Consider the following 22,327-nt stretch of genomic DNA (forward strand, 5'->3'; position numbering starts at 1 on the left):
AGTCATGTTCATTTTCACCTTGGACTTTTATTTTAGCCAATCATCCCCGTTAAACTCTTATAAATATCCAATTACCATACCATCATCAAATTTTTCATAATTTCACTCATTTTTCCCTCCACATACATGGATGGAGGGAGGTAAGGCCGAGTGGGAACACATGCCCCCTCTCATCCCATTTTTTTTGCATTACAATTATTCAATCAATCATTCCCCTTTTTTTCGCTTTGTAGGTTATTCAATTAATCATATTAATTGTCAACAATTAAAGACAAACTTAGACAATAGAGTAATAAAATTAGGCATTTGGAAATTATTTTTTTCAACATTTGTAAAAGAACTAGCTTTATTTGTCTAAAAAAGGAGCTCAAAATTTTTAAAGTGCCCCCTCTTAGTTAAATTTATGACTTCGTCCCTGTCCACATCACTTGGAGAACAAATAAACCACTTAATAGGGTAAAAATGTGATTATTCTGCACTTAGATGAGTTGTTATAAAAAAGACTGATATAATTCGTCAACAAAAAAATTATTGAGTAATAGAACAGTGAGAAACTAATTGATGAAGGTGTATATAGAGGCATTTGATTGAAATAAAAGGTCATGGTGAATTTTGAAAAAGTGAAACAATTTTAGGTGTAAATCTACGAAAACTTCAAAAATCAAAAGTGGTTTATAGTACTCGATTTTCGAAAAAAAAAAGCACATGCTAGAAGCTTTTTCAAGTAACACTTTTTAGGTCTAATTTGGTACTGAGATGATTCTGAAAAAGTTGGTATAAAAAAAGTTAGGAGCTGTTTTTATGTTTGGTAAACATTCAGCTTCAGTTTTTTTTTTTTTTTTTGACAATTTTGGGTGAAAAAAAGCCAAAAACAAGAAGCTGCAAAACCCAACTTTGAAAAACCGGTTTTTTTTCACATCTTTTACATAAAAGTTTATCAAACACTATAATACTACTTTTTTTTATTTTTTAAAAACACTTTTACAAAAAAGTTTACCAAACACTCTGTTACTTTATTTCACAGCTGCTTATTCGCACAGTAGAGCAGAAACACTTTTTTTTCAAAGCATAACAATATCAAACCAGCCCTTAGTGCTCTTTTGGAAAACAGGTTTTCTAACAAAATTTGATAATATTTGTACTCAATTTTCGAAAAAGCATATGCTAGAAGCTTTTTCAAGTAGCACTTCTTATATCTCATATTTTTTACATGTTTTATAATATTTGTAGATAGATTGACGTTGAATTGTAAAGTGATGAAGTTTTTTTTTTTGGGTAAAGGAAGTGATAGAGTTTTAATCTAACTGAATTTGCTCAGTATTTATCTTTTTAATAAACCAAAAAGAAAAAATATGAGTGAATCCTGGAGCGACCCAAACGCGACCTTTTGCTTACGCAAGTGAGAGAAGTAGCTTTACGAACCTGGACGCAAAACCTAACTCCCTTTACCGTTTCCCCTTCCCCATCACCCACCTCAAGAGCCACCACCTCACCAAACCATTCCCATTCCCCACACAGAAATAGAGAGAGGGGGCTGCGACTCTGTGTGAGAGAAGCAGAGAGAGAATCCAATTCCCACCTACCTCTCCTCTCTCTCTCTCTCTCTCTCTCCCCTTATTTTTCTCTTCCTCTCTCACTCCGCCTCCCCCTTTCGTTTTTATCGCCTCCTTTTCCGAATCAAAACAAAACCCAAATTCTGTATCCCCAATTTTTTTCCATTATCTGCCGTTTGTTCCTCTCAGTCATCTAATAAAAATGGATTATTCGATTACCCATTTGCCAAAAGTCGAATCTTTGTCTCTCAAGCACTGTGAATCCGCTTGAAACCGTGGCAAATAATGCGAGTGTCTGTCACTAAACCATAGGAGAAAGCGTTTTACATTAGGTTTTGATCAATGGGGAGGAAGCAATTCCAAGTTTTCGATGACAAGAGTGATGGGTTTCTCTCTGTTTGCAATTTGGGAAATTTGGGATTTCAATGGAGTCCCGAAGAGGAGGGTTACCATCCCGGAGGCTTATTTGCAAGCGTTAGCCAAGTGGGGATGGGCTTCGGGGTCTCGCCGGACCCTCCCAATCCACGCCGTGATGGCGGGGCCGTGAAGCTTCCGTATGCCGAGCAGTACATGAAGTATGTGGAGGGGATTAAGAATTTTGGGGTGGGGGAAGAGAAAGGGGTGGTGAAGAATAAGAAGGGCGGTCTGAAATTGAAGGTTAAGATTGCTAACCCTTCAGTGAGGAGGCTAATAAGTGGTGCAATAGCCGGGGCAATTTCACGGACGGCTGTGGCACCATTGGAGACGATAAGGACTCATTTGATGGTTGGGAGTTGTGGGAGATCTACTACTGACGTCTTCAATGATATAATGAAGATTGATGGGTGGAAGGGGTTGTTTAGGGGAAATCTAGTCAATGTGATTCGGGTTGCACCGAGCAAGGCGATAGAGGTAGGAAGAATTCTTTCGTATTAACTTGTTTTAGGTGAATGACATGTCTGATATCTTCAACTTGCTTCATATTTACTGTTGTGTGCTTATCTTGTCAGCGATTTGACTTGTTCTGTGTTAGGTGTAATTAATGTATTAGTGTCAAGTTCTTTTTGATGTAATATGGGTTCTGCTGGTTTCCCTTTGTTTGTTGAAACTAGGAGCAAGTCAAGTTTCATACTTTTTCATGTGGCATTTAGTTTCTCTGAACATATCAAGGGCGGCGTCCCATACGTGTTGAGCAGCCTGTGAAGTTAATAATTGAGAACATATCTGATTTAATCCGAAAAGCTTGGTCTTTGGGTTCCACAAGATATCAAGATGTTTTTTCTATGGGATCACAGGTCTTTTTTCAGTTTTGTTTTCTCACCGTCAATCATGTGGTATGATGTAGCTTTTAGTTGCACGTGTTTGTGCTTTTCATTCTAGTCAAATGATCTGCAAGATATTGTAAACTACTTTATGCAGAACTTCAAGGACGAACCTTGTGTGAATTGGAGAAATTGAATTCGTTGCATGGTGCTCTTCAGTAGTTATAGAATGGTAAATGCTGGGGCAAATTGTTGATTTAACGTGCTAATCAGTTCTCCATTTTGTACCCTTTTTTAGTTATATCATCTTTGATCATTGAGGAGAGGCACTATAATATTAAAAGGAGGTGGCCCATCTTGCTTCGTGCAGAAGGCACCTTCCTTTTGATATACCTTGTTTCAACTGGCCTAGTCTGTTTTTCTGTGTGGCCAAGAAAGCATTTGTTTAGTGTCTACAAACATATAAAGAGGAGTTAAGGCACCTGTTCAGTGTACTATAGCTGTTGTATTGTGTGTAACTCAAATTTGGCGAGAAAATCAATTGGAACTTCCCTGCATGAATATGATTTTCATTACAAAGATTTAAAGATTTCAATTCTGCATGTTTAATTGGTTTTGTATTTGAATTTCTGTTATCTTTTTTTTTTTTATTTCAGCTGTTTGCTTATGATACGGTTAACAAGCAACTGTCACCAAAACCTGGAGAGCAGCCCAAACTTCCAATTCCTGCCTCGTTAATTGCAGGTGCTTGTGCTGGAGTGAGTTCAACAATTTGCACATACCCTCTTGAGTTAATTAAGACGCGGCTAACCATTCAGGTATGTAAGGATTAGCAGAAGTGTGTGCCTGTCTCAAGTATGGCCGTAGCAATCACATAATGATGTCATTATATTTGCAGAGAGACGCTTATGATGGCCTTCTGGATGCATTCTTAAAAATAGCGCGAGAAGAGGGACCGGCAGAGCTCTACAGAGGTCTTGCCCCTAGTCTTATTGGAGTAATTCCATATGCTGCCGCCAATTACTATGCTTATGATACATTACGGAAAGCCTATCGCAAGTTTTTCAAGCAGGAGAAGATCGGCAACATTGAAACCCTTTTAATTGGATCAGCAGCTGGTGCTATTTCAAGTACTGCAACATTCCCACTCGAGGTGGCACGCAAGCACATGCAGGCGGGAGCCGTGAGTGGAATCCAATATAGAAATGTGCTTCACGCCCTCACCAGTATACTTGAGAAGAAGGGGGTTGAGGGTTTATACACTGGGCTAGGCCCGAGCTGCATGAAGTTGGTGCCTGCGGCAGGGATTTCTTTTATGTGCTACGAAGCATGCAAGCGGATACTGGTAGAGGAAAAAGAGGAAGAGTAGAATACTTTCCTGAGAAATAAATTAATATTACATATCGGTCCTGGCAGTGGTAAGGACACGGGATAACTTATCTCCGACACAGGTTTACTAGCCCATTTTCTTTTTTTTGATTGCTGGATACTTATTTTTTTCGTTCCTTCACATTTTGCAACTGAGTTGAGGGGAGCCTCGTCTTTCAAGAGGTTAGACTTGATGTTTTTGAGGATTAATTTAAATGGCATTTTAACTGAGCAAGCAGATTACTGGTGGCTTGATATGTTGCATGCGGCTCCAAGGGTGTACACATTGTACGCGTGCATTTCGTTGTAGGGTGCCCTTTATTTGTTGCTTTGGAGAATTTACCAGCAATTCCCTTGGCTATCCTTGTCCTTGCATGTCAGCTCGTGTCGCCATTGTGGACGTACACTGCCGAAAAGCCACTACTAATTGGGTGTATGTGACAAGAAATTATTGCATGGTACGGGAATAGTCTTAAGCATAAACTCCTCAGTTGTATTGTAACATGCGAATTAATTATATCATGTGGCATAGTTCCGGACAATAATCTTTTGCTTCGGACACTGCTTAGTTAATGCACACCTTCAACTTTTGATCCTTTTGGTTTCTCTCTGTTTCTCTCTGATTCTATGAAGGCTGGCTGCCCACAACTACTTAATAAGGGTACACAATTGCACATCCAATTCCAATAGGCCTGTACTTGTTCTCTGTCTAACTCACCTTTCTAATTTGTTGAACATGCAAAGGTGACCCCACAATGAGGGAAATCTCGGCGGCTATCACAGTTGTATCTCCCTTACATCTCTCGTCACGTAACTCATTTTAGAAATACGTCTCTCGTCACGTGACTCATTTTAGAAATAGACACAAGGGAGACAACAACAGGTAACAATGAGAGCGGTGTGGGGTAACCAATAATTTCACTTTAGGGTTCACGTGCCAACAACCAGCAGAAAGAAGCAATAAAAACACCTGATTCACACGCATTCTAGAGGTCGAGCAGAAGGAATGCCATTGGTCTACTAGAAGAGCATTTCACATTCACAACATTCTAACACAAATGCCGGCTTAAACAATGAACCTAGGAACAATTTGAATCTTCTGGTAGCAGAAATAACGGTATTCTACTACAATTCCTAAAAGAAATTTTATCGCAGCTAAATAAACACCACTAGAGAGACAAATCTAAGAACAAAAGTCGGACATCAGATATATGTTTCAACTCTGCTCATACTCGATGCCTTCCTCGGCAGCAGCAGCAGCATCAGCAGCCATTATCTCGTCGAACTTCTCTGATTTTCCGAGCAGTATTTCAATCTAAATAACAAGGAATCACATGATACCATCAGCCTCCAAGACAAAATTAGAGAAGTAAATGAATAAATCCAAGTAATGTAATGCATTGTAAGGTCAAATTAGAAACTGAGAAAATCATAGAGCAGAATGATTAAACCAACTCTTAAACTCATAAATTACTCACAAACAACTTATAGAACAAACGCTGGTTAAACAAGCACTTCACATGTAAAAGGAGGAGCAGAGAACATATTTTACGATCAGAAAGAACTAAGCCAACACTTTGCTTTGAAGGTCTGACAATTCCATTAATTGATCAGATCAATTATCTAGAGAGTCGGATAGCTAAGGAGCTGACATCTAAGTCCTCACCTCATACGCATAAGCATCTAATATTCCAATACCATGTCCATGCCCCGAAGAATGGACAGACCATCGTGCACACGCCAGTAGTTGGTTAAATTCCAGAAACAAGCAAACTATGAAAACTACGGTGCCCCATTTACGAGAACAAGCAGTACTTTATTAACATGGAGCTCCTTTTCTTTCAAACCATCAAAATTATGTTTGCCCATCTTCCTTGTTCACATATAAGTTTAGTTGCTAGCATCTAACAATGTTTCTAGAATCCACTATCCTTGGTGCATTTTACCTTTGCCTTTTGAATTGGCCGCCCACCTGCATCCTCCCTCATGTTAATTGTCGAAGTCTTGATTCCTGTATGTGTTGCATACAACAGCAAGTTGAAATATATATGAGGAGCAATTACTACACAAAAAAAGGACTATCAGAAAGGCACAAGAACCGTACTCTTCTCAACGGCCAATCCATTGTTCTTCAGAATCTCAGCAATGGTGACCACTGTGGCAATAGCTGTAGATATACAAGCAAATTATGAATCCTTAGTACACAAAAGATGCAAAGTTTCCACTTCAATAACAACAAATATAATGAACGATTTGACACAGTCGAGGAATGATTATGGACAAGCCAATACCTGGGCAGCATTACAGTTCTAATCCATAAGCGCACTCGTGACAGGAGAGACGATAATCAAAATGAAGACATAAAAGCATCGACAACCCAATAATAACCTAACTGAATTACCGAAAAGAAAAAAAAGCGAGGGCTAAGGTAATGAAACAGTACCCATCCCGAGAGCGGAGAGCTCCACCTCGTTGTTCTGCTGCATGTACCTCTACAAATACCAAATTGAAAACCACTGAGTCACTCAAAACACACACACACACACACACTACTGTAACTAAGAATAAACATGAGTACAAGATGAAATCAACAAAAGTCTGCAGCCACCAAAAAATCGACAGCGAAACAGATGAACAAGGAGAAAAGGGGTTTTTGTTACCTTGGCGAGGTTGACGTAGAAGAAGACGGGCTTTTTGGTGTTGGAGACTTGGATGCGATTCTTATTGTTCTTGTTGTATGATGCGTCTGTAATTTGCAAGTTGTTCACTTCTTCTGCCAGACCCTCCATTGCTTCTTCTTCTTCTTCTTCTTGTTTGGCTCTGCAGAGAGGGAGAAGAAAAACCCTAATTCCTCACAGTGTCTCCGAAATCTCTCTGAAATCTATAAACCCTGGACTACCGAAGGCTCGAGGGGGTTTGAAGAAGTGCTCCAGTCCTGTCCCACTGGCTCTACTAGTCAATACGCCGTTTTACAACTCATCTTGCCGAAATGATATATTTGCCCTCCCAATTTATTATTTTTACTTCTACAGGTGGTGTTCAACTTAGTGTACTAATCTAAACTACGTAAAGGAAGATTCAAATTCGATACATAAGGGAGCACATTAGCTCTCACAAATGTGGCCCTGTTTTAGCATGATGTACTTCGCTACCGTAGTGGTGGTAATATGGTATGATCGAGAAAAACTTGAATAAAACAACTTAATCAACCAGCTAATCAAATCACTCACAAACGGTGAGTCCACGCGCATTAAAAGTTGGTACCCAAGTGCACTTGGATCCGTTTGCCGGAGGAGTGCTAGTCATCTAGCTTGTCAAGTTGCACTACCCAAGTTTTTCTCCGTGCTTCATCAGAGTATCAGTCATGCGATTGTGAATATGTTTGCAACAAAAAGTGGCCGCATAGAAATTGTGTTCAACGTACATGAACTTAGTAACATTGGCTTGTTTAATGAAAGAATCAGTATTTCAATTGTAATGCTTACATCGACCAAAACAAAGCTTGTCCTTTAAAAACGGACCAATTACTGAAATAAATAGATTTCTACATCCTCCCCTCGAGTCCTTGACAACAACCATAACAACAATACTGCACAACACACAATGGCTAAGATCATCAAAGTTCAAGAAAACATACTTCAGTAGCCAACAATAAATACTAGACAAAGGGACAATAAGAACGATACACAAGGTGTTCTCTCGTTTTTCTTCCACCTGACTCCCTTTTGGATGTAGAGACCCTGTGTACAAGTTCAGTCGACAATTTACTTGATTTCTTGTATATACACACCGATGGTGTGGAGAGATGCCAGTTCCACAAAATTATTGCATTTGAAATGAACTAACAGTTGATGCCACATTGACCGTTTGATGCAGCTGTTGTTTTGTCCGAAGTGAATGGGTCGATGCGCACCCATAGCAAGGAAAATATGGATGCAAGAAGAATAGACCACACGATGACGATTGTAGGGGTGCGATTTTGCCGACCCAACAGACCCTTCAAGAATGGATACAGATGGGCTACGACCCATAGGGCGAAAAACAGTTTGCCGAAGAGTGGACCCCAAGATTGGTAACCGCTATTTATGGCATATGAAACACCGGCCACGATACCTACCATGTTCACAAGAAGAACCGTGGTTGGAGGGATGAGAAGTGATGTCCATTTGAACACGTAGAGCTCAGCAAAATCCCCATCCTCATCAGATGCCTTTGACGTCACAGTGAAGTTGGTATCAATCCCAGCAAGAACTTTCAGGAGACCTTGGAAGACGGCAAAGAGATGAGCTGATGTTCCACCAATGATCCAGAACTGTTCGTTTCTCCACCAGTCTTCAATACTGACTCCACTCCACCTTAGCTCAAGAATACCAGTTGCAATAATAGAAACAAAGAGCAGAATGAACCACATGCTAGCGAAGTTACTTATCTGCATAAACATTCAACAAATTTAGTGGCTGCCCAGAATGATGATCTGGAGTGTGAAAAGCATAAAGAATCATCTTAATGAATTCTTCCAAAAGTTGCAGAATTAGTGTTTGTTTTTTTTTTTTTTTTTGTATGTTTTAAGTAAGATCGACACAGAACCAGTACTTACCTCAGGAATGATAAACTTCTCTGTGAGAAGGCAAAAGGCAGGAAGCAAACAGTATGCAATCAGTGGTATAGAAGTGAGGGGGTAAACGATGGTATTGATGTATGCAAGTCTCTCCAAAAGCTTCAACTTGCCATTGTAGCCATACCATATGGGACAATGCCTGCTGAGCAGAATTTCAATGGAACCCAAGGCCCATCGAAGCACTTGGTTCAAACGATCAGAAAGATTGATGGGAGCAGACCCCTTAAATGCTGGGCGTGGAGGCATGCAATAGACTGATATCCAACCACGAGCATGCATCTTAAACCCAGTTAAAATATCTTCAGTCACAGAGCCATAGATCCATCCAATCTGGTGACAAACAAAATGTCAATTATTGTGGATCTAAAATCACAAGTTCATTCAATAAGTATTTTGGAACAAGGGCTGCTAGGACCTAAATTGCTATACTTACCTCTTTTCCCCATTCACTCTTGTCTTCATATCCACAGCTAATAACATGTATGGCTTCCTTCAAAAGAGTTGCAGGATTGGTTGTAGGCGGAATGCCTCCCTGTTCCATGAATGTGGCTGCAATAAAAACTGGTGATTGACCAAAACGCTTCTCTAAGCTCTTCTGAGACATAAGAAGAGTCCTCTCATCATCATAACCTGCAGAATATGAAGTTATCTCAGTCAAATTTGCAAAATGCACAGATGCATCAAACATCATTTTGGTTTTTCTGTTAATTTTCGTCAATATCAAAATCCGAATGTGTTTTTTTTTTTTTTTTTTTTTTTTTTTTTTTGAAGTATTATCAAATGAGCAGAATTGTTAAAAGTTTTTGTTATATGTGATGAGATGGACACACTTTCATGAATAACTCACAATACTGTAAGCGGCAAGATATTTGGAGAAAAGAACTTAAAAACAAAAAAAATATAATAACAAGAAACGACCTTCAACACCCTCCTCAATGTCTTCCATATTAAAAATGGGAATGGTGGATTCCGTTCTTTTAGCTGCCCTCTTCTTGTCAATATACTTCTTATTGCTAGTCTTGTTCTTCTTTCTTGAACCACAACAACTCTTTACAATAATGTTTGGCTGCAAATCTTCCTCAGTCAAAACCGGATCATACCCATATAGAGCTTGTCTGTTGAAACAACAACCAGTTCCCACATAGACTGGACCCTGGATGCCATCCAGCCCTTTCAAGTTGATCTGCAAGTAAGACGAAATAACAACATAATTTACCAGAGTGTATCCATACTAACTGTCACACAGAGTGATCTTAGTAATTGGTGGTTATAAATCAAGTAGTACATACATCAAAGAAGACAATGTTCCGATTGGCATATCTATCGTGTAAATCAATGCCATCAAATCGCTGAGGGAACTGGACATAGCAGGTCTTCTTCCCATAAGCTGGGTCCATCATGAAACACATGGCTTCCTTAAGAGCTTTACTGTTATTGAAGTAGTGATCACAATCGACATTCAAGAGATATGCACCGTTTGTCAGGACGGCTGAAACTCGAATCTACATAGCACATGGTGAACCAACCAAGTTAGAAAATCAAAATGGTTTTGGTGATGACTTCAATTCCTCAGGTAACAATCTTATCTTACAAAACTTGTTTAAGAGATGATGACAGTTTGTACCAAAAAATGTGTCATGGTGTAATTGGTCAAGGAAATATTGAGGGTTCTAACTGGTCAAGGAAATTTTGGAGATCCTAATTGGCAAAGAAAATATTGAGGATCCTACTTGGCCAAAGAAATATTCTAACTGGTCAATTTGGAATTTGTCCAGCTTTAGCATAAATGTTGACAAAATATAGTTCCAAACAAATCAAACCACTGGCATTACTACCAAGAAAAGAAAACTGATATCATAATCAATTTGAGGGGAAACAAACCAATGCATTCATTGCTCCAGCTTTTTTGTGATGCTGGAATCCAGGTCGCTTCTCACGAGAAACATAAACAAGTCGAGGCAGCTCATTGCCATCAGTATCAAGGCCCCCACTGTGACCTAAGAAAACCTGTTCTTCCACACAATGGAAAACTAAATTAGTATGAAAACAAGAAGAGGGGGAAGAAACCCAATTGCACTGGATAAAAATCCAAGTACCTGGATCATTCCTGGATGGTCCCTAGGGTTGTTCCCAGGCCATGGAGTTCCATCCTGCATTGTCCAACCTTCTTCGGGCATTTTCTGTGCCTTGGCAACTAGGGCATTGATCCGAACCTTGAATTCTTCATACTCTCTCTGTGGGCAAAACAAATATGCAATGAGACTCCATTCGTAGTGCTAAAAATGAATGTGAATTTACCACAATCTGCTCACTAAACATCCGTTAACTCTCTTAGGTATAATTAACTCACGATTTCAAATTTTAAATTATTTGAACCGGTTGCAGCAATAATCTACAAAAGCATAACACTGTTTTTCATTTTCCTTTTGCGCACTTGCGTCAAACACAAATTTTGATAACTAATTGATAATCCAGAGTCCACCTATCAAGAATTGAAGTAATTGTCTTGTTTGAAATGATAAATAATGCAAACTATCAATCAATGTTTTAAAGATGAAAATCAGATGGGGGTTTATGTATTAACTAATTTTGAGAAACCATGCAACATATTGAACCTGTGTGCGCTCACCTTCATTGCTCTACGCTCTTTTACGAAAGAAGGCTGTATCTTGTCCTTTAAGTAGTCAATCTTTTGGGCAAAATAAAACTCAGGGGCTCTAGGTTCAATGTTGTGCTTCTTGCAAAAAGGTACCCACTTCCTAGCAAACTCCGCAGTTTCAGAAAGAGATTCAAATGTAAGCATTGCTGACCCATCATCTGACACATAGCAAGAGACTTTGTCCACTGGGTAATCCACAGCAAGTATGGACAAAACAGTGTTAGCTGTAATCAGAGGAGGCTCTTTCATGGGATCCACTGTACTAACGAACACATCTATGGGAGCTAACTGGGATGGCTCCCCATCACGATCATACCTGCATGGCGAAAACTATGTTTAGGTAAATAAAAACGATAATGAAACTAATTTTTAAAACCTGAACAACTATAGATTGTCACAAATATTGTGAAGTTGGCCAACCTCAGTGTGAGCCTATCAAGATAGGTCTCACGGTTAATGGGAAACCATTTTGGAAACTGATCCAGAAGCCAGGATAAAGCAAACCAAATCTCACAGATGACTGATGTTAACCATAAAGGGTATGCATCTTTCACTGGGTGAGTTGCACGGTATTGCAAGAAGAAACCCAGAATAATAAGCCGGAGTATGATCACAACACGATAAGGTGTCAGATGAGATGAAGAAATAGGCACGATGCGACTCAAAGGTTGTCTAGCATCATCAGCCCTGAGACAAAGCCAAAAGAAAAGAAAACGTCATTATCAAGGAAAATTTGCACATATGAAACACTTTTCATTCCCATTATCTATAATGTGAAGGCAAAATGCTTGCTAATTAAAGCTTTTACTCACATTTGGAGTTCTTCACCATTTGAACCAGTGCCTTCCATGTCCCCCTTTCCTTCAGCGTATTTACTAGTCATCTGCATCATATTTTTGTCCTGTTTGAGTTTCCAGCCTTCAACCCTTTCTTTCCAGTCAACATTTCCTAGCCCATAAGAATTCAAGTCCTTTGATGGGTCCACTATTCTTACTGGAACTGCAATAATAAATAATATAATCAGATAAGTATTTGACCAAACCATTTATCAGAGGACTTTTTGTGGGAATGTAATTAATTTGTACCTGGCTGTCGCGGATCCAAAGGACCTGATGTAGTTCGCACAGATTGGTTATCAGGTGTGGCACAGGGAATCTCACCAGATACCTGAAGAAATTAAAGCATAAGTTCAAAGCAAGATAGAAAAGAAATGCAAACCATACAAGACTTGTACTGTAGTTAAAAACACTAATTTCAGCTAAGAGTAGAAATACTCCCAAGTTACACACAGGAGGAGCTAGAAACACTTCCTTGCACAAATGTTACTTGCAGTATCAAATTAAAAGGAGCTAGAGAATCAACCAGCTCATTTCCATGAACATGAGAGTTTTTTATTTTTATTTTTACAATAATTCAGAGATAAATGAGTGATATGAAGAAGTTTCGTTGCTAATCGCTTACCAACTGCCCATTCGTGAGAAGGGGAATTGGCTGTTGAGATTCATGTCTCGAGGAAGATGAGAGATCAGCATCTTCTCCTTGCCACTGGCGTCTGGCATTGCTAGTTCCTTGCGCATAATTGAACTCATTCTCCAGATCATCAATGTCATCCTCATCATCATCTCCATCCACTCGAGGACTCCCTAAAGCACATCAGTTTGATTAAATTCATTTCAAGAATCATATCTAAAAATCAAAACAGTACGTATCTGTTGAGAAAACCAAGCAAACCTTTGTGCCTTTTATATCTAGTCTTGCACTGTGGGCAAGCCTGGTTCCCATCTTTCCGCTCATACTCATAACAAGGTCGACAGACTGGAAAGGCACACTCATTGCAGGCAACAAAGACATCACCAGTGGCTGTAAGTCCAACAGTATCACCACAAATCTGACATATCTGCCCGTTCAGATTCTTTACGGGTTTGGGCTGAATTACAAATGAAAAAGTTCAAATTCGTTAAAGGGCAATTCAATGAAAGTATCAAGGAATTTGATATGCTTCTGCAGATATTCTACGTTTTTAGCAAATAAAGAGGCTCTGTTTTAAGAGCAATATATTGCTACAAGGAAACTCAAAGAATGCACACAATTACCATGATCAAAGTCTTAATCAATTAATCAATTCAGAATTTCATTTCAAGTAATGTTAAATTAATATCAGTTAAAGTGACATTGGTAATCACATGCAACGTAAACCACCACGAACAAGAAGCAGTGCAGCTCACAGTTCAGCTCAAAGCTCAGCTGAATTAAGAGAACAGATCTCAGGGATGTGTTATACGTTATAAAGCTGGAAATTACATTGCTGTAGTTTCGTTAAGTGAATTTGAACTTAACTCAACTACGATATTGTCGAAAAATAAGATAACCATCAAACTGCAAAACAATCCTTACAAAACTAATAGTAATTAGATTGGGTTGTCAACAAGTGTCGGCAAATCAAGCTATAAACATCAAAGATTAAACATTTCTAAGATCTGATTAAAGTTACATTTACTATTCCCTAACAATTCAGAAAGCAAACATATTTCCATAACAAATCATAGCTTCAAATAATCCAAACTCAAATCTCCGACTTTGACTGCAACATCCCCTCCCCCTAGTCTCAATCAACACTCAAAATCCAATTCCATATCCTACCCACTTCCGATTCAGTAAAAAAACCCCACAAAAATTCACTGAAAACTCAGTCCTACCAGATCCACACACTCCACAAAAACCCACATCCAAAACAACACAAATCATCAAAAAGACGAAATAGGCAACTCCAAAACGAAATGGGTAGTTCCAAAAACACAATTTACCGCGCCATCGGAATCGTGGCGAATCCGAACGAGCTCGTTCCTCTTGTAAGAGCCGGCCACCAGTCCCGCATTGGCTTCCATGGCTGCTACCGCCCTCAATTCTCAAGCTTTCCTGAGATTTTGATTCAGTGGTTTGGGATATCAAAAAGGAGAGAGATCTGTCGGCAAAAGAAGCTGTCAAATTCGTCGCCCGTTCACTACGACATCTCCACTCTCTCTCTCTACTCATGACAGCTTGCTTTCTCTTTGCTTGTCCTTTTATCACTATATTTTTGTATTTTGTATTTTTATTTATTATTACCGGATGAACCGGTTGCCCCTTGTCCCAAACCCAACACACATCTCGCTTTTCAGTCGTTGTGCCTTGTTTTTACGTGTTTTTATTTTATTTTGTTTTTATTTTATGGAATTATTTGTTATTTTATAGAAAATTTTAACGAAAAATTCTTGATACTATTTACTTTAACGAAAAATCACATTTTTACATCAAAAAGTCAATCCTGATATTATTTACTTTACTCTTTATTTTGTCATTTTTGTTAAAACTCAAAGTTTTTAAACTCTTTTCATTAGTTTTTCCTATTTTCTATTCCTTAATTTGTTAGGAGATTTTTTGTGGATGGAGGGGGTGATAAAAATGATATTTTTGTACCTAAAAATTTGACAGGTATTTACTCTTATATTTTATATTCTTCGAAATTACTAGTTCAAATTAACAATTTGACAATAAAGCAAGTCGTATACGGTATTTACCTTTATACTAAATCATAATTTTTTTTTTTGGGATTATCTCTATACATAAGGTGTATTCAATCTTAATGAATTCCCATATAATTTTTTTAACTAATTTTATTGATGCACTAAAATACACGTTCTTTAAAATAAAACATTATGTACATATGTTATACGCATATATGTATGTATTTTTCACGCTTGAAAGTTTCAACTCTCATGTCTTCGTCATCGCTTGAACATAAGAAATTATATATGTTTCTTCACAACATTTCTGTTGGCCTTCAAAATTCAATATTTTAGTTAGAGGGTCATTACCATCTCATAACAACTTTGATTACAGTGGTTACGAAAGATAGTGGTTTAAAGTCACATCTGGCATAAAGAGATGTGATTAGTGATAACGCATTTCCTAATTATTTTTACTTATTTATTTAAAGATGATGACATCGTAATTAAATAATAATGCAATGTAACAGAAAGTATGTACTTGGTGTATTTGAAACACGGTGTGATACACTAAGTGCAATAATACTGTTAGTTGAACATTAGAAAAGAAAATTTTCAACTAATTATATTATAACATGTGGTGTATCAGCCCGTGTTCCTGGCACATTGAAATTTTTTTTCCCAATTGAGTTGCTTTGTTGACTTCAGACAGTTATGTCCAATTGAGCACGGACACATGTATGTAACCGGTTGGGTGGTCTCTATCAAGGAGGAAACAATAAAAAATTGTTGTGGATTTTTAAGTCTTAATTTTTGTAATTTATTGTTTGCTGGTACCAGGCTGTAGTGGGAGGTGTCGGTGGCTTAATTCCTCCACTTTTAACAGTGGCTTGGTCGCCTCCGCCATCGGAATAGTTTTGCATTTTTACCCCTGGCCGTAGTAAAAGTAAATCTTCTTCAACGAGAACCGAAAGCCCCTACATCCAACGGTTCAAGGAATTAACTTGCCTCCTTAAACGATTAAAAATCAAGACAAGTTCATTCACAAAATATTTATCCCTGCAAAAAAATAAAAATCAATAAAGTATGAGTTTGTATTGTCGTTGAATTGTATAAAAACAAATTGATTGTTACTATCATACCTGTGTTGCTAAAGTTGATTGAACAATTTTAGTTTTAATTAATTTTTTCACAGATGATTTTTATCAAGTGTCTTATAATATAAATAGTTATGATCATAAGCACGAAGTTCTATGAACCAGTCACAAAGTGTTTGAGGAACTCTTCCTCACCCATGAGCGGTCAAACATTGTTTCGGATCACAACTTAACTAACGAGTAATTTATCAATGTGGAATTCGTATGTACTTCAACATACTCCCTTCACCACGTAATGATCTAGTGGGCCACATGTACAACAAATTCATCATCAATCATTTAAGCCTGGAAGCAAGGCAAGACAAGATGAAGACTCGGGAACAATCAACCGGCTCATATATGGTAAGATTTCGAGTGCCACACTACCGATTTATTACTAACCACGCTGATATTACCCCGAAACTTCCCAACTTATTGCGTACAAGACAAATGCTGAAGTTCTATCACAAAAAAAACCCCAGGCCTTAAGAATGAAAACATTCATTACATATTATATTTTATTTTGTCACTCTTTCGATTAGAGATTCGTGTAGTCTTCCTCAAATGTAACTACCAAATGGTTTCTTAAATTTTGACAATACAATTCCGATCTAAGAGATACTAAACTGTGGACGCAACTTGTAACTTAAATGTGTTAAAAGCGTTTACCCATTTCAATCTCTTCCTTCAATACCGCTTGTGTAACATATATATTATATTTGAGTCCTTGGATGGAATTTAAATTTAGATTTATCCATGGTATAACATCAGAACTTCAATGTTAAGGGCAATACAGTTGGTTGATGATACTAGTAAATTACTGTTAAAACATCATTTCCATCGTTCCATGGAGAAAAATTGCGTGTAGACTAAACTAAAACACAATTAACTCTTCTTCAACCACAGGTTCAAAGCCCCGACAAGGTTTTAACGAGACCACAGTACACACCATATCCTCTTATAGCCACCACTACTATTTCCATTTGCTGTCTCTGATATTATCACTCCATGAATCAGCTTTCCTCCTGGACTTGCACTCTTTGCACACAGATCTACTAGTGTTTTCATTTTTGAGTCATACCCACCCTCAGTTGCTGTCGCCACAGTCGGAGCAAAACCGCACCATATCAACGACACCAGAGTACAAAAAATGGCAAAGCAAATGAATTACCAGCGAAGATAACTAATAGGAAAACTAATCTAAGATTCAGCATGCCCAAGTCCTTTTGCGTGTGATGTTTCAACGGACGCTTCGACTACAGAAGTTGTGTCGCCTCCACTTTTGCACTCGCAACTTCTTATGAACACTCGGATCTTAGTGTCCTACGAGGATCAATCCGCATTTGCACTACCACCCGCTCCTCTCCGGCTTGCTGTTGTGTTCTTCAATATCTGCGACAAAATTAAAATGACAAATGTTACCTATAAGTAAATGCTACATTTCATCAAACTTGGCGTGAATTACATAAAATGGTATATAACAATATTTAGCATATGTAACCTCTGTCTAGTAAACAATTAAGACTTTCAGTAAAAGCATAAGCCTAGTGGCAGTTCTGCTAGGATTGTTTTCAACTCAGTCAGAGTTTCTGAACGACCAACATTTTCGGATCATGCTAAGAAGTTGGGCACTACTCAATACTTTCCAACTCAAGCAACGACAAGGTGTAGAATTTGGGACTCCTATTGATGTTCCAAGCCGTCTAAGCTTTTGCAAAATGGCATGTGTATAGCTTGTGAATTGGATAGCAAAAAGAGTACCCTTTGGCTCTAAGCACCGGAACATTTCTGCGCCATCCCAACATGGTATAATGTGTGAAAAAATCTTTTACTGTAAGTAAAATCACATATTACTATTACTTACCATTGTAAACTACATGAAACATGTTAACTGGGATAAATTTGAAGCCACTAGTCAGTGGACCAAAGGGAGTTTGGCACCATTATAATTCTATTCCATAAATTCCCCATGCCTCTGCAACTTTCTTTCTTATCAAGCAAAGCAAAGTAATGGATTTGGTGGGGTAGACCCCACAGCCCCTACCCCATTCATTACACTTTCCATTTTTGATAACAAGTGATAAGGTGATACCAAGGCCCTCCCCAACAGAACTGTACATTTATCCCATCAAATTTCCTTTCCCACAGTACCCCATATCCAATTGTTTTGTCACATATAAACACATTCCAACTAGTGATTCTATGTTGATTGAAAACATATATTTGTATGCACCTAGCATCACTAACTTTAAGAAATGGAATCTGATTTAAGGAGTTGGATTCCGATTTCAGATTACTAACCATGCGGACGCAACATATTTGACTATAATATGTAGAAGTACTTAATATTATCACCATTTGACGGTTAGATATGTTGTAACCATCTGTGTTCACGTCCAAAAAAACATATCTGACCGTCAGATGGTGATATTACTAATTGGACTCCTTGTCGTTGTCACCCTTTACGGATTAGTAACGTGCTGTGAAAGACTGAAACCATAATGATAATGGGTAATGATACACATACTTGTCGAAGCATCTGATTCTCATTCTGCAAAGTGGAAAGCCTCTCATCAAGCTCAGAATTCTTCTGCTCCAATTCTTTGACTCTCACTTCCAAATCATTCAAATATGCCTTCTTCCTCTCCCTTGCTAGCTGTGCTGAAACTCTGTTCCTCAACAACCTATTAATTTTGCACCCACATAATAAGACAATTCACCAAAATACCAATGACACCATCGCACAATAAAAGGGCAGAACGGTAAAATCATCCAGAAAGAGGTGCATCTGAACCCACCTCTTCAGCCGCTTGCTTTCCTTGTCTGCTGGATTTCTTCCTCTCTTTCTTTGACTCTCACCAGCCGCTTGGACCCGGTCTGGACCGGCCAACGAGCCGTTTTCCAGGCCGGAAGCCGACGCTCCCGCCGATTCGCCGCCGATCTCCGGCACTCTTCTGATCTCCTCATCACTTTCCATGCCTGAATTTAGGCAGATAATTTTATTTTTTATTTTTGGATCCAATAAACGAAAACAAAAAACATAAGAAATGTAGAAAGTCAACTGCTTTTCATCTGGACAATGTAACAGGGCAGAGTTTTCCCGGGAAACAAACAACCAGCCAGTTGAGGAAATAGTCGATTCTACATGAACCAGATGGGAAATTTCCAAGTTCTTTGGATTTATAAAGATATACTTGTTGAACTCAAGCTTTCAACTTATTATCTGGAACAATGTAAAAGCAAAGATTTTCCATCTGAAAAAGCATTTTCCAGGGAAAATAACAACTACCCAGCTCAGAAAATCCTGGTTATAACAAAACCCAGATGGGAAACCTCGAAATTCTTCGGATTAGCAAATAAAGTAGACAAATTGAAACAAACCAAATATATAATTTCTGGAAAGAAAAAAAAAAACCCTTAAAAAAACTACTAAACGAAATGAAAAATCAAACCTTCTTTAACTTCAAGATGAAATGCGGAGCTGGAAGACCTTTCGCTGCTGGAAGGCAGAGAGCTCGCAGCGAGGGAGCTCGTCGCCTGCTCTTGCATTTTTCTCTGCTAAATCCAATCCAACAGGGATAGAAATAAAATCGAATTTTCTGCGGCTTCTTTCTGCCGAAATAAATTTAAAAGAGCGGGACAATAATGTTTGAGTGAGTAAATAGCAGAGAGAGGTGGATTTGCAGCCGTCAAAGGCTGTGCAGATCTGAGGGTTGTGGGAGTGTGAGCGTGGAGAGTTGTGAGCCATGAGGTGTGGCAATAATCAAAGGTTTGAAGGGAGGGAGCGTGGAGGTTTGGTGACCGTTGGATTGGGTTTTGATCGAACGGACGGTGTGGAGGGTTGCGAGGGAGGTGCGGTGAACTGGGACAGTGTGGGACCACATTGTGTGCTGGATGTAAAGTGCATGTGTTTCTTCATTTTGGGGAAGCATCGAGAGCTAGGTTTGCCATGGAATTTTGGATACTCCATACCTTAGAGGTAACGTGTGCGTGATGTCTTTAACTTGATAATCTTTATTGACCGTTAACATGACTATTAAGTAACTGCATAAATTCTGGATATGGACAGCCAACTATTAGTCTAATAGTAAATCATTGTTATTACACTACGTAATTGAACATTTCTCTTACACATCAATTTAAAATAACGTGTTATATTTATGGAATCGAGCAATCTATATGTTGATTAATATGATCGTTATAACGTACGGGCATATTATCGAGTTGTTGAATACATATGGAAGAGTGAAGCTGCCCCAAAGGAAAGCAAGGGAGATCATTAGACCAATGCTTATAAAGTGAGCTAACTATAACAAGGACGTTGGGTACAGAAGCATGGTTAAATGTTAACCAATTCGAAAAGATAACATATCTTGAAGTTGTTTAGGTGTTCCCTACAAGCCAGTTTTTAGGGATAGGTTATACATGTAGTCTATTAACAAAAAAAAGGTTATAAAAAACCCATTTAGAAAAATCCTAGATAAATAGAAAATAAACTATATGCGATTCACATTTGAGGTAATAATGTACTGGCTGAATACATATCAATCATGTTCGCACATATGAGAAGATTCAAACTTGAAATCTCTTTCAATCATCGATAATAAATATTACTAAACAATGAGCATGCTAAATTAACGTATCTGATGATTCGATTTTTACCTGATAAGGGTGGTAAGTCTTTCACTCTTGATCTACCTTCCCTTGGGTGAATGGTAGATTGCCTAGTATGTACAATCACGATGAAGCTCTTTTCAGAGTTGTGGAGGCAAAGAACTCGAGGACGACCCAATACCAGTTAGGTTTGACAACTCCACAGATTTGCGATTTCTGAAACATGAGTTTGCCTTTTGATTTTAGAACATATAAATCTACCGTCACAGAAAAGACATTAGATATCTCTAGATATCCCCTTTGAAGATACCAACTTGAGATTTTAGGTGCGAAGTTGCCTCCAAATTTACAACTATGTGACTTCATTTTTGGTGTCTTAGATGCAACATACAAGTGTTGGACCACAACCATAAGGAACAAAGTAAAAAAAAAAGGCGCTTATAGTTTTTAGTTATTTTGCTTATTTACTTGTGAAATGTATTAAATTCGATTTTCATGAATGACGAGTTTGATACTAATTATAGAATATAATAGAAAACATCTAACAACGCACTTTCTTTTTTTCTTCTTTTCCTGGCTTCGATGTTTGGATCGAGAATTTTGGTTTCTCAGTCCTTAATAATAAAGAAAGTTAACTATAAGTATTTGTTTACTAAAAAAAATGCCGTCAAATATCTTATCTGTCATTGTATTAAAAAACAGAAAGAAAAAAAAATATATAAGTAACTTAATTATGGCGATTTACTACAGTGACGAAAAGTAATCATGCCTATTCACTATGGTGTAGGTTCGATCTTCACCAATCTCCCTACGTCCTAACAACTAACAACTTAAAACGCTATCATTTGTCAAATAAAAAAAACTACTTAATCCATGGTTTACACTAACAATAGTACAAATGCTATGCTAGAATACGTCACTGTAAATGACATACATTGCTAAACCTAACGGATTAAATATGCGTAGAAGAATCCAATTAAAATAAACGGATGGATCTAATACGTATATATACTATACACTGACGTATACCAGAACTCTAGGATAGATGCCTATCACTTCTACGTCGACTGACTTTTTAGGTTGGACCCAAAGTAAAAATTTACCAAGCATTCTAAAAATAATCCTCCATGACATGAAGGAATGGTTTCTTTCAATTTATCCATACAATACAAGTAGAAACGTAGAGATGGGCGTTCAACCCTTTTTTGACTAAAAGCTTTGTCTATTTCTTCTAAATCAGAAGCAAATGGAGATGGGCTTCTCCCACCATTTCCACACTGCAACGTTGGGCATCAAACTAATCTGTCGGCATACCGCTTTGTCGGTATCCTCGATTGATATGAAATGCCAAAATAATTACAAGAGGTGATATGTTGGAACACCATTTCTTAAGTTACAAGAATTTCATCGAACATGTTGAATATAATATCCATATGATACGACATAAGAATTCATACAAGCGATATTGGAGAAGGGAAGACTCGGAGATTGCTTATTCTATTATACGGCAGCTTATATAAGCACAAAAGTATTGACTAGGAATGAATGAAAGCCTAAAACCACTCATCATAAAATGCACTACAAACTAGGGCATCTCGATTCATGCATCGGATTTTCGGGTGGTGGTTGATTTTCGGAAAAGAGCACGAAACA

At 38.1% G+C, this 22,327-nt stretch overlaps 4 protein-coding genes across 4 annotated transcripts; 1 reads left to right on the forward strand and 3 right to left on the reverse strand.

Moving 5' to 3' along the window:
- Positions 1 to 1,306: 1,306 nt before the first annotated feature.
- LOC137748383 (adenine nucleotide transporter BT1, chloroplastic/mitochondrial) lies at positions 1,307 to 4,755 on the forward strand. Its single transcript, XM_068488533.2, has 3 exons — positions 1,307 to 2,444; positions 3,451 to 3,612; positions 3,693 to 4,755. The coding sequence occupies exons 1-3, from the start codon at positions 1,896 to 1,898 to the stop codon at positions 4,161 to 4,163; spliced, it is 1,182 nt and encodes a 393-aa protein (XP_068344634.2). The 5' UTR covers positions 1,307 to 1,895; the 3' UTR covers positions 4,164 to 4,755.
- Positions 4,756 to 5,146: 391 nt separating this feature from the next.
- LOC137748372 (uncharacterized protein At2g34160) lies at positions 5,147 to 7,104 on the reverse strand. Its single transcript, XM_068488523.2, has 5 exons — positions 6,823 to 7,104; positions 6,606 to 6,654; positions 6,267 to 6,329; positions 6,109 to 6,173; positions 5,147 to 5,477 (listed from the first exon to the last, which is right to left on the reverse strand). The coding sequence occupies exons 1-5, from the start codon at positions 6,949 to 6,951 to the stop codon at positions 5,379 to 5,381; spliced, it is 405 nt and encodes a 134-aa protein (XP_068344624.2). The 5' UTR covers positions 6,952 to 7,104; the 3' UTR covers positions 5,147 to 5,378.
- Positions 7,105 to 7,571: 467 nt separating this feature from the next.
- LOC137738724 (cellulose synthase A catalytic subunit 1 [UDP-forming]) lies at positions 7,572 to 14,506 on the reverse strand. The gene is made up of 14 exons (XM_068478203.2): positions 14,244 to 14,506; positions 13,171 to 13,366; positions 12,901 to 13,082; positions 12,525 to 12,606; positions 12,252 to 12,438; positions 11,860 to 12,126; positions 11,410 to 11,755; positions 10,877 to 11,014; positions 10,662 to 10,787; positions 10,070 to 10,282; positions 9,699 to 9,963; positions 9,214 to 9,410; positions 8,760 to 9,110; positions 7,572 to 8,591 (listed from the first exon to the last, which is right to left on the reverse strand). Exons 1-14 carry the CDS (start codon positions 14,322 to 14,324, stop codon positions 8,004 to 8,006), a joined length of 3,219 nt encoding a protein of 1,072 aa, XP_068334304.2. The 5' UTR covers positions 14,325 to 14,506; the 3' UTR covers positions 7,572 to 8,003.
- Positions 14,507 to 16,841: 2,335 nt separating this feature from the next.
- On the reverse strand, positions 16,842 to 19,703 carry LOC137738734 (transcription factor HY5). Its single transcript, XM_068478212.2, has 4 exons — positions 19,513 to 19,703; positions 18,859 to 19,039; positions 18,588 to 18,744; positions 16,842 to 17,452 (listed from the first exon to the last, which is right to left on the reverse strand). The coding sequence occupies exons 1-4, from the start codon at positions 19,607 to 19,609 to the stop codon at positions 17,393 to 17,395; spliced, it is 495 nt and encodes a 164-aa protein (XP_068334313.1). The 5' UTR covers positions 19,610 to 19,703; the 3' UTR covers positions 16,842 to 17,392.
- Positions 19,704 to 22,327: the final 2,624 nt, after the last annotated feature.

The sequence above is a fragment of the Pyrus communis genome, chromosome 15 (assembly GCF_041283825.1).
Source record: "Pyrus communis isolate YQ-2024b chromosome 15, ASM4128382v1, whole genome shotgun sequence".
In the NCBI taxonomy this organism is placed as follows: domain Eukaryota; kingdom Viridiplantae; phylum Streptophyta; class Magnoliopsida; order Rosales; family Rosaceae; genus Pyrus; species Pyrus communis.